Genomic DNA, 15316 nt, shown 5'->3' on the forward strand with positions numbered 1-15316 from the left:
GGCCCACTCGGTAATGCATCATCATAATGAGCTCAAAGTGACCAAGTGTCTGGTCACGGGATCATGCATTACGGTACGAGTAAAGTGACTTGCCGGTAACGAGATTGAACGAGGTATTGGGATACCGACGATCGGATCTCAGACAAGTAACATACCGATTGACAAAGGGAATTGTATACGGGGTTGCTTGAATCCTCGACATCGTGGTTCATCCGATGAGATCATCGAGGAGCATGTGGGAGCCAACATGGGTATCCAGATCCCGCTGTTGGTTATTGACCGGAGAGTCGTCTCGGTCATGTCTACATGTCTCGCGAACCCGTAGGGTCTACACACTTAAGGTTCGGTGACGCTAGGGTTGTAGGGATATGTATATGCAGTAACCCGAATGTTGTTCGGAGTCCCGGATGAGATCCCGGACGTCACGAGGAGTTCCGGAATGGTCCGGAGGTAAAGAATTATATATAGGAAGTGCTATTTCGGGCATCGGGACAAGTTTCGGGGTCACCGGTATTGTACCGGGACCACCGGAAGGGTCCCGGGGGGCCACATGGGCTGTAGGGGATGCGCCTTGGCCTATATGGGCCAAGGGCACCAGCCCCAAGAGGCCCATGCGCCTAGGGTTCAAGGAAGGGAAGAGTCCCAAAGGGGGAAGGCACCTCCTAGGTGCCTTGGGGAGGAGGGATTCCTCCCTTGGCCGCACCCCCCTAGGAGATTGGATCTCCTAGGGCTGGCGCCCCCCCTTGGACTCCCTATATATAGTGGGGAAGGAGGGCCTCTCAAACCACGCCTTTGGTGCCTCCCTCTCCCTCTCCAACACATCCTCCTCCTCCATAGTGCTTGGCGAAGCCCTGCCGGAGTACTGCAGCTCCATCTCCACCACGCCGTCGTGCTGCTGCTGGAGCCATCTTCCTCAACCTCTCCTTCCCCCTTGCTGGATCAAGAAGAAGGAGACGTCACGCTGATCGTACGTGTGTTGAACACGGAGGTGCCGTCCGTTCGGCGCTAGGATCTCCGGTGATTTGGATCACGTCAAGTACGCCTTCCTCATCCCCGTTCTTTGAACGCTTCCGCGCGTGATCTACAAAGGTATGTAGATGCAATCCGATCACTCATTGCTAGATGAACTCCTAGATGGATCTTGGTGAAACCGTAGGAAAATTTTTGTTTTCTGCAACGTTCGCCAACATTGGCATCATGAGCTAGATCTATGCGTAGTTCTCTTGCACGAGTAGAACACAATTTGTTGTGGGCTTTGATGTTGTCAACTTTCTTGCCGCTACTAGTATTATCTTGCTTCAACGGTATTGTGGGATGAAGTGGCCCGGACCAACCTTACACGTACGCTTACGTGAGACCGGTTCCACCGACTAACATGCACAAGTTGCATAAGGTGGCTGGCGGTGTCTGTCTCTCCCACTTTAGTTGGAGCGGATTCGATGAAGAGGGTCCTTATGAAGGGTAAATAGAAGTTGACAAATCACGTTGTGGCTTTCACGTAGGTAAGAAAACATTCTTGCTAGAACCCTACTTCGGCCACGTAAAACATGCAACAACAATTAGAGGACGTCTAACTTGTTTTTGCAGCAAGTGCTTTGTGATGTGATATGGCCAAAGTTGTGATGAATGATGAATGATATACATGTGATATATGAGATGTTCATGCTATTGTAATAGGAATCACGACTTGCATGTCGATGAGTATGACAACCGGCAGGAGCCATAGGAGTTGTCTTTATTTTTTGTATGACCTGCGTGTCATTGAGAAACGCCATGTAAATTACTTTACTTTATTGCTAAACGTGTTAGCCATAGTAGTAGAAGTAATAGTTGGCGAGCAACTTCATGGAGACACGATGATGGAGATCATGATGATGGAGATCATGGTGTCATGCCGGTGACAAGATGATCATGGAGCCCCAAGATGGAGATCAAAGGAGCTATGTGATATTGGCCATATCATGTCACTATTATTATTTGATTGCATGTGATGTTTATCATGTTTTTGCATCTTGTTTACTTAGAACGACGGTAGTAAATAAGATGATCCCTCATAATAATTTCAATAAAGTGTTCCCCCTAACTGTGCACCGTTGCGACAGTTCGTTGTTTCGAAGCACCACGTGATGATCGGGTGTTAGATTCTAAACGTTCACATACAACGGGTGTAAGACAGATTTACACATGCAAACACTTAGGTTGACTTGACGAGCCTAGCATGTACAGACATGGCCTCGGAACACAGAAGACCGAAAGGTCGAGCATGAGTCGTATAGAAGATACGATCAACATGAAGATGTTCACCGATGTTGACTAGTCCATCTCACGTGATGATCGGACACGGCCTAGTTAACTCGGATCATGTTATACTTAGATTACAGGAGGGATGTTTATCTAAGTGGGAGTTCATTGAATAATTTGATTAGATGAACTTAATTATCATGAACTTAGTCTAAAATTTTACAATATGTCTTGTAGATCAAATGGCCAACGTAGTCCTCAACTTCAACGCGTTCCTAGAGAAAACCAAGCTAAAAGACAATGGCAGCAACTACACGGACTGGGTCCGGAACCTGAGGATCATCCTCATAGCTACCAAGAAATATTATGTCCTACAAGCACCGCTGGGTGATGCACCTGTTCTCCCTGCAGAACAAGACGTTATGAACGCTTGGCAGGCACGTACCGATGACTACTCCCTCGTTCAGTGCGGCATGCTTTACAGCTTAGAGCCGGGGCTCCAAAAGCGTTTTGAGAGACACGGAGCATATGAGATGTTCGAAGAGCTGAAAATGGTTTTCCAAGCTCATGCCCGGGTCGAGAGATATCAAGTCTCTGACAAGTTCTTCAGCTGTAAGATGGAGGAAAACAGTTCTGTCAGTGAGCACATACTCATTATTTCTGGGTTACATAACCGCTTGACTCAGCTAGGAGTTAATCTCCCAGATGACGCGGTCATTGACAGAATCCTTCAGTCGCTTCCACCGAGCTACAAGAGCTTTGTGATGAACTTCAATATGCAGGGGGTGGAAAAGACCATTCCTGAAGTATTTGCAATGCTGAAATCAGCAGAGGTAGAAGTCAAAAAGGAACATCAAGTGTTGATGGTGAATAAAACCACTAAGTTCAAGAAGGGCAAGGGAAAGAAAGCCTTCAAGAAGGACGGCAAGGGAGTTGCCGCGCCCGGCAAGCAAGCTACCGGGAAGAAGCCAAAGAATGGACCCAAGCCCGAGACTGAGTGCTTTTATTCCAAGGAAAGTGGTCACTGGAAGCGGAACTGCCCCAAATACTTAGCGGAGAAGAAGGCCGGTAAAACGAAAGGTATATGTGATATACATGTAATTGATGTGTATGTTGGGTTTCGTAGTAATTTCAAAAAAATTCCTACGCACACGCAAGATCATGTGATGCATAGCAACGAGAGGGGGAGTATGATCTACATACCTAGTAGATCGACAACGGAAGCGTTTAGTTGATGTAGTCGTACGTCTTCATGATCCGACCGATCAAGCACCGAAACTACGGCACCTCCGAGTTCGAGCACACGTTCAGCTCGATGACGATCCCCAGACTCTGATCCAGCAAAGTGTCGGGGAAGAGTTCCGTCAGCACGACGGCGTGGTGACGATCTTGATGTATTACAGCAGCAGGGCTTCGCCTAAACTCCGCTACAGTATTATCGAGGACTATGGTGGCTGGGGGCGCCGCACACGGCTAAGGACTAGATCACGTGGATCAACTTCTGTGTTCTAGGGTGTCTCTGCCTCAGTATATAAAGGACCAAAGGGGGGAGGCTGGCCGGCCACATAGGGCGCGCCAGGAGAGTCCTACTCCCTCTGGGAGTAGGATCCCCCCCCCCCCAATCCTAGTTGGAATAGGACTTGTGGAGGGGGGAAAAGAGAGAGGGGGCCGGCCCCCTCTCCTTGTCCAATTCGGACCAAGGGAGGGGAGGGGCGCGCGGCCCATGTAGGGCTGCCTCCTCTCTTTTCCACTAAGGCCCATCGTGGCCCATTTAGCTCCCGGGGGGTTCCGGTAACCTCCCGGTACTCCGGTAAAATCCCGATTTCACCCGGAACACTTCTGATATCCAAACATAGGCTTCCAATATATCAATCTTTATGTCTCGACCATTTAGAGACTCCTTGTCATGTCCGTGATCACATCCGGGACTCCGAACAACCTTCGGTACATCAAAATGCATAAACTCATAATATAACTGTCATCGTAACCTTAAGCGTGCGGACCCTACGGGTTCGAGAACAATGTAGACATGACCGAGACATGTCTCCAGTCAATAACCAATAGCGGGACCTGGATTCCCATATTGGCTCCTACATATTCTACGAAGATCTTTATCGGTCAGACCGCATAACAACATACGTCGTTCCTTTTGTCATCGGTATGTTACTTGCCCGAGATTCGATCGTCGGTATTCCAATACCTAGTTCAATCTCGTTGCTGGCAAGTCTCTTTACTCGTTCTATAATACATCATCCCGCAACTAACTCATTTAGTTGCAATGCTTGCAAGGCTTAAGTGATGTGCATTACCGAGAGGGCCCAGAGATACCTCTCCCATAATCGGAGTGACAAAACCTAATCTCGAAATACGCCAACCCAACATGTACCTTTGGAGACACCTGTAATACTCCTTTATAATCACCCAGTTACGTTGTGACGTTTGGTAGTACCCAAAGTGTTCCTCCGGTAAACGGGAGTTGCATAATCTCATAGTTATAGGAACATGTATAAGTCATGAAGAAAGCAATAGCAACATACTAAACGATCGGGTGCTAAGCTAATGGAATGGGTCATGTCAATCAGATCATTCTCTTAATGATGTGATCCCGTTAATCAAATAACAACTCATTGTTCATGGTTAGGAAACATAACCATCTTTGATTAACGAGCTAGTCAAGTAGAGGCATACTAGTGACACTTTGTTTGTCTATGTATTCACATATGTATTATGTTTCCGGTTAATACAATTCTAGCATGAATAATAAACATTTATCATGATTATAAGGAAATAAATAATAACTTTATTATTGCCTCTAGGGCATATTTCCTTCAGTGTACCTTACCAGTACTCGCAGTAGCTCCTGGGTATTTGATACCGGTGCGGTTGCTCACATTTGTAACTCAAAACAGGAGCTGCGGAATAAGCGGAGACTGGCGAAGGACGAGGTGACGATGCGCGTCGGGAATGGTTCCAAGGTCAATGTGATCACCGTCGGCATGCTACCTCTACATTTACCTTTGGGATTAGTTTTAAACCTTAATAATTGTTATTTAGTGCCAGCTTTGAGCATGAACATTGTATCAGGATCTCGTTTAATTCGAGATGGCTACTCATTTAAATCCGAGAATAATGGTTGTTCTATTTATATGAGAGATATGTTTTATGGTCATGCTCCGATGGTAAATGGTTTATTCATAATGAATCTCGAGCGTAATGCTACACATGTTCATAGTGTGAGTACCAAAAGATGTAAGATTGATAATGATAGTCCCACATACTTGTGGCACTGCCGCCTTAGTCACATAGGTGTCAAACGCATGAAGAAGCTCCATGCTGATGGACTTTTAGAGTCTCTTGATTACGAATCATTTGACACGTGCGAACCATGCCTCATGGGTAAAATGACCAAGACTCCGTTCTCAGGAACAATGGAGCGAGCAACCAACTTATTGGAAATCGTACATACTGATGTGTGCGGTCCAATGAGTGTTGAGGCTCGCGGTGGCTATCGTTATGTTCTCACCCTCACTGATGACTTGAGTAGATATGGGTATGTCTACTTAATGAAACACAAGTCTGAAACCTTTGAAAAGTTCAAGGAATTTCAGAGTGAGGTTGAGAATCAACGTGACAGGAAAATTAAGTTCCTGCGATCAGATCATGGAGGAGAATACTTGAGTCATGAGTTTGGCACACACTTAAGAAAATGTGGAATAGTTTCATAGCTCACGCCGCCTGGAACACCTCAGCGTAATGGTGTGTCCGAACATCGTAATCGCACTCTATTAGATATGGTGCGATCTATGATGTCTCTTGCCGATTTACCGCTATCTTTTTGGGGGTATGCTTTAGAGACTGCCGCATTCACTTTAAATAGGGCTCCGTCGAAATCCGTTGAGACGACACCGTATGAATTATGGCTTGGGAAGAAACCTAAGCTGTCATTTCTAAAAGTTTGGGGATGCGATGCTTATGTCAAGAAACTTCAACCTGAAAAGCTCAAACCCAAGTCGGAAAAATGCGTCTTCATAGGATACCCTAAAGAAACTATTGGATATACCTTCTACCTCAGATCCGAAGGCAAGATCTTTGTTACCAAGAATGGATCCTTTCTGGAGAAAGAGTTTCTCTCGAAAGAAGTAAGTGGGAGGAAAGTAGAACTTGATGAAGTATTACCTCTTGAACTGGAAAATGGCGCAACTCAAGAAAATGTTCCTGAGGTGCCTGCACTGACTAGAGAGGAAGTTAATGATGATGATCAAGATACTTCTGATCAAGCTCCTACTGAAATTCGAAGGTCCACAAGGACACGTTCCGCACCAGAGTGGTACGGCAACCCTGTCTTGGAAATCATGTTGTTAGACAACGGTGAACCTTCGAACTATGAAGAAGCGATGGCGGGCCCGGATTCCGACAAATGGCTAGAAGCCATGAAATCCGAGATAGGATCCATGTATGAAAACGAAGTATGGACTTTGACAGACTTGCCCGTTGAGCGGCGAGCATAGAAAATAAATGGATCTTTAAGAAGAAGACAGACGCGGATGGTAATGTGACCATCTATAAAGCTCGGCTTGTCGCTAAGGGTTATCTACAAGTTCAAGGGGTTGACTACGATGAGACTTTCTCACCGGTAGCGAAGCTAAAGTCCGTCCGAATCATGTTAGCAATTGCCGCTTTCTACAATTATGAGATATGGCAAATGGACGTCAAAACGGCATTCCTTAATGGTTTCCTTAAGAAAGAATTGTATATGATGCAGCCGGAAGGTTTTGTCGATCCTAAGAATGCTGACAAGGTGTGCAAGCTCCAACGCTCGATTTATGGGCTGGTGCAAGCATCTCGGAGTTGGAACATTCGCTTTGATGAGATGATCAAAGCGTTTGGGTTTACGCAGACTTATGGAGAAGCCTGTGTTTACAAGAAAGTGAGTGGGAGCTCTGTAGCATTTCTCATATTATATGTAGATGACATACTTTTGATGGGAAATGATATAGAACTCTTGGACAGCATTAAGGCCTACTTGAATAAGAGTTTTTCAATGAAGGACCTTGGAGAAGCTGCTTATATATTAGGCATCAAGATCTACAGAGATAGATCAAGACGCCTCATAGGTCTTTCACAAAGCACATACCTTGATAAGATATTGAAGAAGTTCAATATGGATCAGTCTAAGAAGGGGTTTTGCATGTGTTACAAGGTGTGAAATTGAGCTTAGCTCAATGTCCGACCACGGCAGAAGATATAGAAGAGATGAGTGTCATCCCCTATGCCTCGGCCATAGGTTCTATTATGTATGCCATGCTGTGTACCAGACCTGATGTAAACCTTGGCGTAAGTTTGGTAGGAAGGTACCAAAGTAATCCCGGCAAGGAACACTGGACAGTGGTCAAGAATATCCTGAAGTACCTGAAAAGGACTAAGGAAATGTTTCTCGTCTATGGAGGTGACGAAGAGCTCGTCGTAAAGGGTTACGTCGACGCTAGCTTCGACACAGATCTGGATGATTCTAAGTCACAAACCGGATACGTGTATATTTTGAATGGTGGGGCAGTAAGGTGGTGCAGTTGCAAGCAGAGCGTCGTGGCGGGATCTACATGTGAAGCGGAGTACATGGCAGCCTCGGAGGCAGCACATGAAGCAATTTGGGTGAAGGAGTTCATCACCGACCTAGGAGTCATACCCAATGCGTCGGGGCCAATCAAACTCTTCTGTGACAACACTGGAGCTATTGCACTTGCCAAGGAGCCCAGGTTTCACAAGAAGACAAGGCACATCAAGCGTCGCTTCAACTCCAATCGTGAAAATGTTCAAGATGGAGACATAGATATTTGTAAAGTACATACGGACCTGAATGTAGCAGATCCGTTGACTAAACCAATCCCTAGAGCAAAACATGATCAACACCAGAATTCCATGGGTGTTCGATTCATCACAATGTAACTAGATTATTGACTCTAGTGCAAGTGGGAGACTGTTGGAAATATGCCCTAGAGGCAATAATAAAAGCATTATTATTATATTTCCTTGTTCATGATAATTGTCTTTATTCATGCTATAATTGTGTTATCCGGAAATCGTAATACATGTGTGAATAATAGACACCAACATGTCCCTAGTAAGCCTCTAGTTGACTAGCTCGGTGATCAACAGATAGTCATGGTTTCCTGACTATGGACATTATATGTCATTGATAACGAGATCACATCATTAGGAGAATGATGTGATGGACAAGACCCAATCCTAAACATAGCATAAGATCGTATAGTTCGTTTGCTAGAGTTTTCCAATGTCAAGTATCTTTTCCTTAGACCATGAGATCGTGTAACTCCCGGATACCGTAGGAGTGCTTTGGGTGTACCAAACGTCACAACGTAAATGGGTGACTATAAAGGTATACTACGGGTATCTCCGAAAGTGTCTGTTGGGTTGACACGGATCAAGACTGGGATTTGTCACTCCGTATGACGGAGAGGTATCACTGGGCCCACTCGGTAATGCATCATCATAATGAGCTCAAAGTGACCAAGTGTCTGGTCACGGGATCATGCATTACGGTACGAGTAAAGTGACTTGCCGGTAACGAGATTGAACGAGGTATTGGGATACCGACGATCGGATCTCAGGCAAGTAACATACCGATTGACAAAAGGAATTGTATACAGGGTTGCTTGAATCCTCGACATCGTGGTTCATCCGATGAGATCATCGAGGAGCATGTGGGAGCCAACAACATGGGTATCCAGATCCCGCTGTTGGTTATTGACCGGAGAGTCGTCTCGGTCATGTCTACATGTCTCGCGAACCCGTAGGGTCTACACACTTAAGGTTCGGTGACGCTACGGTTGTAGGGATATGTATATGCAGTAACCCGAATGTTGTTCGGAGTCCCGGATGAGATCCCGGACGTCACGAGGAGTTCCGGAATGGTCCGGAGGTAAAGAATTATATATAGGAAGTGCTATTTCGGGCATCGGGACAAGTTTCGGGGTCACCGGTATTGTACCGGGACCACCGGAAGGGTCCCGGGGGTCCACCGGGTGGGGCCACCTGCCCCGGGGGGGCCACATGGGCTGTAGGGGATGCGCCTTGGCCTATATGGGCCAAGGGCACCAGCCCCAAGAGGCCCATGCACCTAGGGTTCAAGGAAGGGAAGAGTCCCAAAGGGGGAAGGCACCTCCTAGGTGCCTTGGGGAGGAGGGATTCCTCCCTTGGCCGCACCCCCCCTAGGAGATTGGATCTCCTAGGGCCGGCGCCCCCCCCCTTGGACTCCCTATATATAGTTGGGAAGGAGGGCCTCTCAAACCATGCCTATGGTGCCTCCCTCTCCCTCTCCAACACATCCTCCTCCTCCATAGTGCTTGGCGAAGCCCTGCCGGAGTACTGCAACTCCATCTCCACCACGCTGTCGTGCTGCTGCTGGAGCCATCTTCCTCAACCTCTCCTTCCCCCTTGCTGGATCAAGAAGAAGGAGACGTCATGCTGACCGTACGTGTGTTGAACGCGGAGGTGCCGTCCGTTCGGCGCTAGGATCTCCGGTGATTTGGATCACGTCGAGTACGCCTTCCTCATCCCCGTTCTTTGAACGCTTCCGCGCGTGATCTACAAAGGTATGTAGATGCAATCCGATCACTCGTTGCTAGATGAACTCCTAGATGGATCTTGGTGAAACCGTAGGAAAATTTTTGTTTTCTGCAACGTTCCCCAACAGGGAGTACTTTTTCTGGGTGAGAGCCAAGCTTCCACGAGACTGATGTGCAACCTCAATGCCCAGAAAGAAGTGTAGCTGTCCCAAGTCTTTAGCCGCAAAATCTCTGCCAAGAGCAATCACAAGAGCATCAACAGCCGTGTCAGAAGAACTGACCAGAATAATATCGTCCACGTACACAAGCAAATACACAGTCAGGCTGGGGCGCTGAAATAAGAACAACGAACTATCAGCTGTCGACGGAACGAATCCATGAGTATGAAGAGCCGAAGCAAAACGAGCATGCCAGGCACGAGGTGCCTGTTTCAGTCCGTAGAGCGCCTTCGTTAGACGACAGAGATGATGAGGCTGATCTGGATCAACAAACCCTGGTGGCTGCCGCATGTAAACCTCCTCTTCAAGCAACCCATGGAGAAAAGCATTCTGCACATCAAGCTGTCAAAGAGACCAACCTCGAGAGACTGCAAGAGACAAAAGAAGCCGAATGGTAGTAGGTTTAACAACTGGGCTGAATGTGTCCTCGTAGTCCAGGCCCTGTCGCTGCTTAAACCCTCTAGCCATGAGACGCGCCTTGTAGTGCTCAATAGACCCGTCCGCATGTCTCTTGACTTTGAAAACCCACTTCGAATCAATAACGTTGACACGAGGCGGAGGAGGAACCAATGTCCATGTCTCATTATGAAGAAGAGCGTTGTACTCTTGCTCCATAGCTGCCCGCCAGTGAGGAATACTCATAGCAACCTCATAGTGGCATGGTTCATCAGTGGGATCTGCAACAGAGTGAGCAAGACAGGCAGCCAAATATGTGACAGTACCATCATGACGCTACTTGGGCTTGACAATACCGCTGCGGCTTCGAGTATGCGGGCGTTGCGGTGCAACAGGAACGGGAGCCGGCGGCGCCAACATGGGAGAGGATGACGGCAGAGCGGGCGACGGGAGCCCAGGCGAGGGCTCAGGCGAGTCGACGGTAGGCCCAGCCGACCCAGGCGAAAGGGGCGGCAGGGACATACGAGCGGTCGACGAAGGCGACGACGGAGGCGAGTCTAGGCGTGGAGGCGGGGAGGGAGACCGCTCGAGTCGCCCAGGGGAGAGCGGCGGGGTCATGGGCCGCGCCTCAACTGTCGTGGACCGTGCCTCGGATGACACCAGCCCAGTGTCAGAGACCAGCGCCGGTCCAGTTGCATGGACGAGCACGGCGCCAGAGGCGGGGTCGACGACGGGTGCATGCACGTGCACTGACCGGTCAACATGCGCGATAGGAGTTGTATCCGGAAGAAGTTCCAGGCGAGCACCACGTCCAACACCTGCACCATGGTTAGGTAACAACACAGGCGAATATGCAACATCTTCAAATTGTCCAAGCATAAGAGGAGATGAATGCATAGATGGTGGTGTGGAAGGTTGCTGCGGCATGGAGGAAAAGGGGAAGACGTTCTCATCAAAGACAACATCACGAGATATATAGACACGATTTGTTGGCACATGAAGGCACTTATAGCCTTTATGAAGAGAGCTATAACCTAGAAACACACATTTCTTAGACCGAAATTCAAGCTTTCTAGAATTATAGGGACGAAGATGAGGCCAACAAGCACACCCGAACACCTTAAAGAAGGTATAATCAGGAATTTCATGTAAAAGGAGCTCAATAGGAGTTTTCATATTAATGATACGCATAGGTAGACGGTTAATAAGAAAACATGCTGTAGCAAAGGCATCACTCCAAAAATGAAAAGGTACAGACGCATGAGCCAGGAGTGTGAGTCCGGTCTCAACTATATGTCGATGCTTGCGCTCAACAGCGTCGTTCTGCTGATGTGTATGAGGACATGATAAACGATGAGAGATCCCAAGCTTATTAAAGAAAGCATTGAGGTTGCAATATTCGCCCCCCCCAATCAGACTGGACATGAATAATATTATGCTTGAGAAGACGTTCTACATGCACTTGAAACTGAATGAATATATCAAACACATCAGATTTGCGCTTAAGAAGATAAAGCCAGGTAAACCGACTATAGGCATCAATAAAGCTAACATAATAGTTGTGACCACTCACAGAAGTTTGAGCGGGACCCCACACATCAGAGAACACAAGTTCAAGAGGACTCGTTACTTGACGAGTAGAAGAAACAAATGGTAACTGATGACTTTTGCCTTGTTGACAGGCATCACACACGGACATCTCCTTATTACTAGACTCAATAGGCAGCTCATGACGGTGAAGTATATGACGAACTATGGGAGTGGCAGGGTGACCAAGGCGAGAGTGCCACTGGGACGGCGACACACGAACACCACTGAAGACGCGCGGGGCGGATGAATCCTCCAAGCGGTATAAGCCATGGCTGAGACGACCACTAAGCAGAATTTCCCGGGTGGCTCGATCCTTAACAAAAAGATCAAACGGGTGAAATTCACATAGGACATTGTTATCAAGAGTGAGTTTTGGAACAGATAACAGATTAAGAGTCATCGAGGGGACCCGTAAAATATTACGAAGATGAAGCTACCTAGATGGATGACTAGTTAAGAGAGATGCTTGACCAACGTGAGAGATGGGCATACCTACACCATTGGCGGTGTGAACCTTGTCGGGACCGTAATATGGCTGATGGGTGGACAGCTTGGTGAGCTCGTTCGTCATATGATTCGTGGCGCCAGTGTCCATATACCATGCAGGATCAATCGAATATGACGATGTATAGCCGGGGTCGACGCGTGTATCTTTGCTCTTGGCAGCAACATGAGCAGCAGGAGGGCCAGAGTCCGCCATGGCAAACTGTCGCTCATTACCTTTGCCATCGTTGCCAATACCCAGGAAGCTCCTCTGAAACCTCTTGTGGCACCTGGAGGCGACATGCCTCTCACGCCCGCAAAGCTGACAGCGTACAGGGCCTCCGCCCGAGGATGGCGCTGGCGGGTTGGTGACGCGGGCAGGCGACGAAGACGCAGTGGAGCGCTGGCCACGCGAGGCCTAGAAGGCCGCGGGCTGGTCGGCGATGGAGTTGGTGGAGCGGCGAGCTTCGATGCGTTGCTCGGTGAAGAGCAGCCGGGAGAAGAGCTCGTGCGGCGGAAGTGGCGGCTTGGCATTGTGGACGGCCTCGGCAAGGTTGTCGTAGTCAGCATCAAGGCCCTTAATCACATAGACGGCGAACTCCTCATCACTCAATGGTCGACCGATAGAGGTCAATGTATCCGCCAAGACCTTGAGTTTGTTGAAGTATGTTGTGGCCGAGGAGTCCAGTTTCTTGACATCATCAAGCTTGCTGCGAAGAACCATCGCGTGAGCAGTGGAGGTCTGGGCAAACGCATGTTCCAGAGTCGTCCACGCATCCAAGGAGGAGACAGCAAAGAGACAAAGGCCAGCAACCCCGTCTCCAAGGGAACCCTGGATGGCGGAGAGGATCGCTTGGTCCTGTTGCACCCACAGACGGTGCGCCGGGTTGATGGCCGGGCCGTGGACGATGTGAAGGACCTGCGGCGGACACGGCAGAGAGCCGTCGACATAGCCAAGGAGGGAGCGGCTGCGGAGCAGCGGTAGAACCTTGGCGCGCCAAAACATGTAGTTGTCCGGCGTGAGACGAGTCGTGATGAGGTTGTCGAAGTGGAACGGCCCGGAGCTCAGGGCAGCGTCGGTGGCAGCTACCGCAGAGACCGCCGGGGCTGGGGGTGTCACACCCGCACGCTGATCGTCAGAGCCCCCCGAGGCCGCCGGCATGATGGTGAGTGTCGGGGACGAGCCAGCGGTAGTCGCCGGTGGCGCGAACATCGCGGCGGGGGAGGCCGCCACGGTCGACGGCGCAGGAGACGGCGGGATCAGGGCGGAAAACGGCGAACCCACCGTGGCGGTGCCAAAGAAGTGCGGCGTCGGCGAGGCACCAGTGCGGGCAGGAAGATTCAGCAGGGCGGCCAGCGTTGCGGGTATGGTCCCGGAGCTGGCAGAGTTGGAGGCGGAAGCAGTCATTGCAGCGGCGACGGCGGCGGCCCTAGGGTTTGGGGCGCGGCGGCGGCGGCGGCTGAGACGGAGGTGGAGTAGGTCCTAGGTTTAGACTGATACCATATTAGACGTAGGATTTGTGGGAACTGGCCCAACCCTCTGGAGGTAGCCTATCACATATATTTATAATGATACATGATACATATTACACAGTTAGGCTACGTTACAAAGTCTAACAGCCGGCGGCATGCGCCAGATGTGGGTCTACTCCACCGACAAGCCCATGAGCGCCGCCCACCCCGGTGGCCCGCGCACCGAAACCAAGATCGACGTACGTGCGCGCCCACGCGGCATCACTAGCTAAACAAATCCCTCGTCTCATGCCATGCTCGCACGTTGCTTAATGAGCCATGGGGCACGCACGCACGCAGGAGGTGTACAGGTCGGGGGTGTGGCAGTTCGAGGGTGAGGTGTACGTGCCGGCGGGGACGTCCGGCGCGTGCATCATGCAGATCTTCGGGGCGGCGCCGGAGCGGCAGGCGACGACGCTGATGCTCCACGTCTACGACGGCAGGCTCACCTTCTACCACGACCTGCGGAGGGTGCTCGCCGACGGCGTTTACGACCGGTGGCTCCGGCTCAACGTCGTCCACGACGTGGGCGCGCGCAGCGTCACCGTGTTCGTCGACGGCGCCGAGGTGCTGCGCTCGCGCAGCCACGGCGCGCCCGGCGCAGCGCACTACTTCAAGTTCGGGGTGTACAAGCAGTCGCACCACCACCCGTCGGACCGCATGGAGTCGCGATGGAGGAACGTCCGAGTCTTCACCAAGCATTGAATCACGCGATGGGTGTGCAGTTTGATGATTTGATTGGTTCCAACTAGATTCATTCGCAACTCACAGATGTTGCATTTTAAAAGAATTTTGATCCATTATATTTCCCTTTGGTGTGTGTTAATTTGGACGGTGATGTAGAAATAGAATTGAAGAACTCAACGGCCGTAATCATTGATGAATGTGTACAAGGCCTAACGGAATCCTATCTTCATGTCACGGTTTCAAGACAATTACACAATTACGGTTAGAGTTCGTCTAGAACACATCTAGATAAGACATAATTACGTCACATCTAAGATGATGTCATGTGTTTCTAAATTCTGCTCCTCCTCGTGTCGTTATTTGTTGTTGGTTGTCCCTTGGATGAGGTTACCCTTTATTTTTACGAAAACCTCGTCACACACCAGGGAGCTCTTGCCTATTCATAATAGAAGAAAAAATTTGGTCTAGTTTATAAGGAAGATCCGACCGGAAAACCACAAGAAGGGTGTGTTAGGGATCCATGTTCAAGAAATCGACCGGTTAACCAGTTAACTGGCTGATTAATTTCTGCTCCAAAGGTCACCCAGTAACTCAAACAGAAGAGAA

At 49.3% G+C, this 15316-nt stretch overlaps 1 protein-coding gene across 1 annotated transcript; it reads left to right on the plus strand.

The window, feature by feature from the left end:
• Positions 1–14133: 14133 nt before the first annotated feature.
• LOC125527127 (citrate-binding protein-like) lies at positions 14134–14750 on the plus strand. The gene is made up of 2 exons (XM_048691692.2): positions 14134–14223; positions 14324–14750. The coding sequence occupies exons 1-2, from the start codon at positions 14140–14142 to the stop codon at positions 14726–14728; spliced, it is 489 nt and encodes a 162-aa protein (XP_048547649.2). The 5' UTR covers positions 14134–14139; the 3' UTR covers positions 14729–14750.
• Positions 14751–15316: the final 566 nt, after the last annotated feature.

The sequence above is a fragment of the Triticum urartu genome, chromosome 3A (assembly GCF_056163025.1).
Source record: "Triticum urartu cultivar PI428250 chromosome 3A, HENAU_Tu73, whole genome shotgun sequence".
NCBI classification, from domain to species: domain Eukaryota; kingdom Viridiplantae; phylum Streptophyta; class Magnoliopsida; order Poales; family Poaceae; genus Triticum; species Triticum urartu.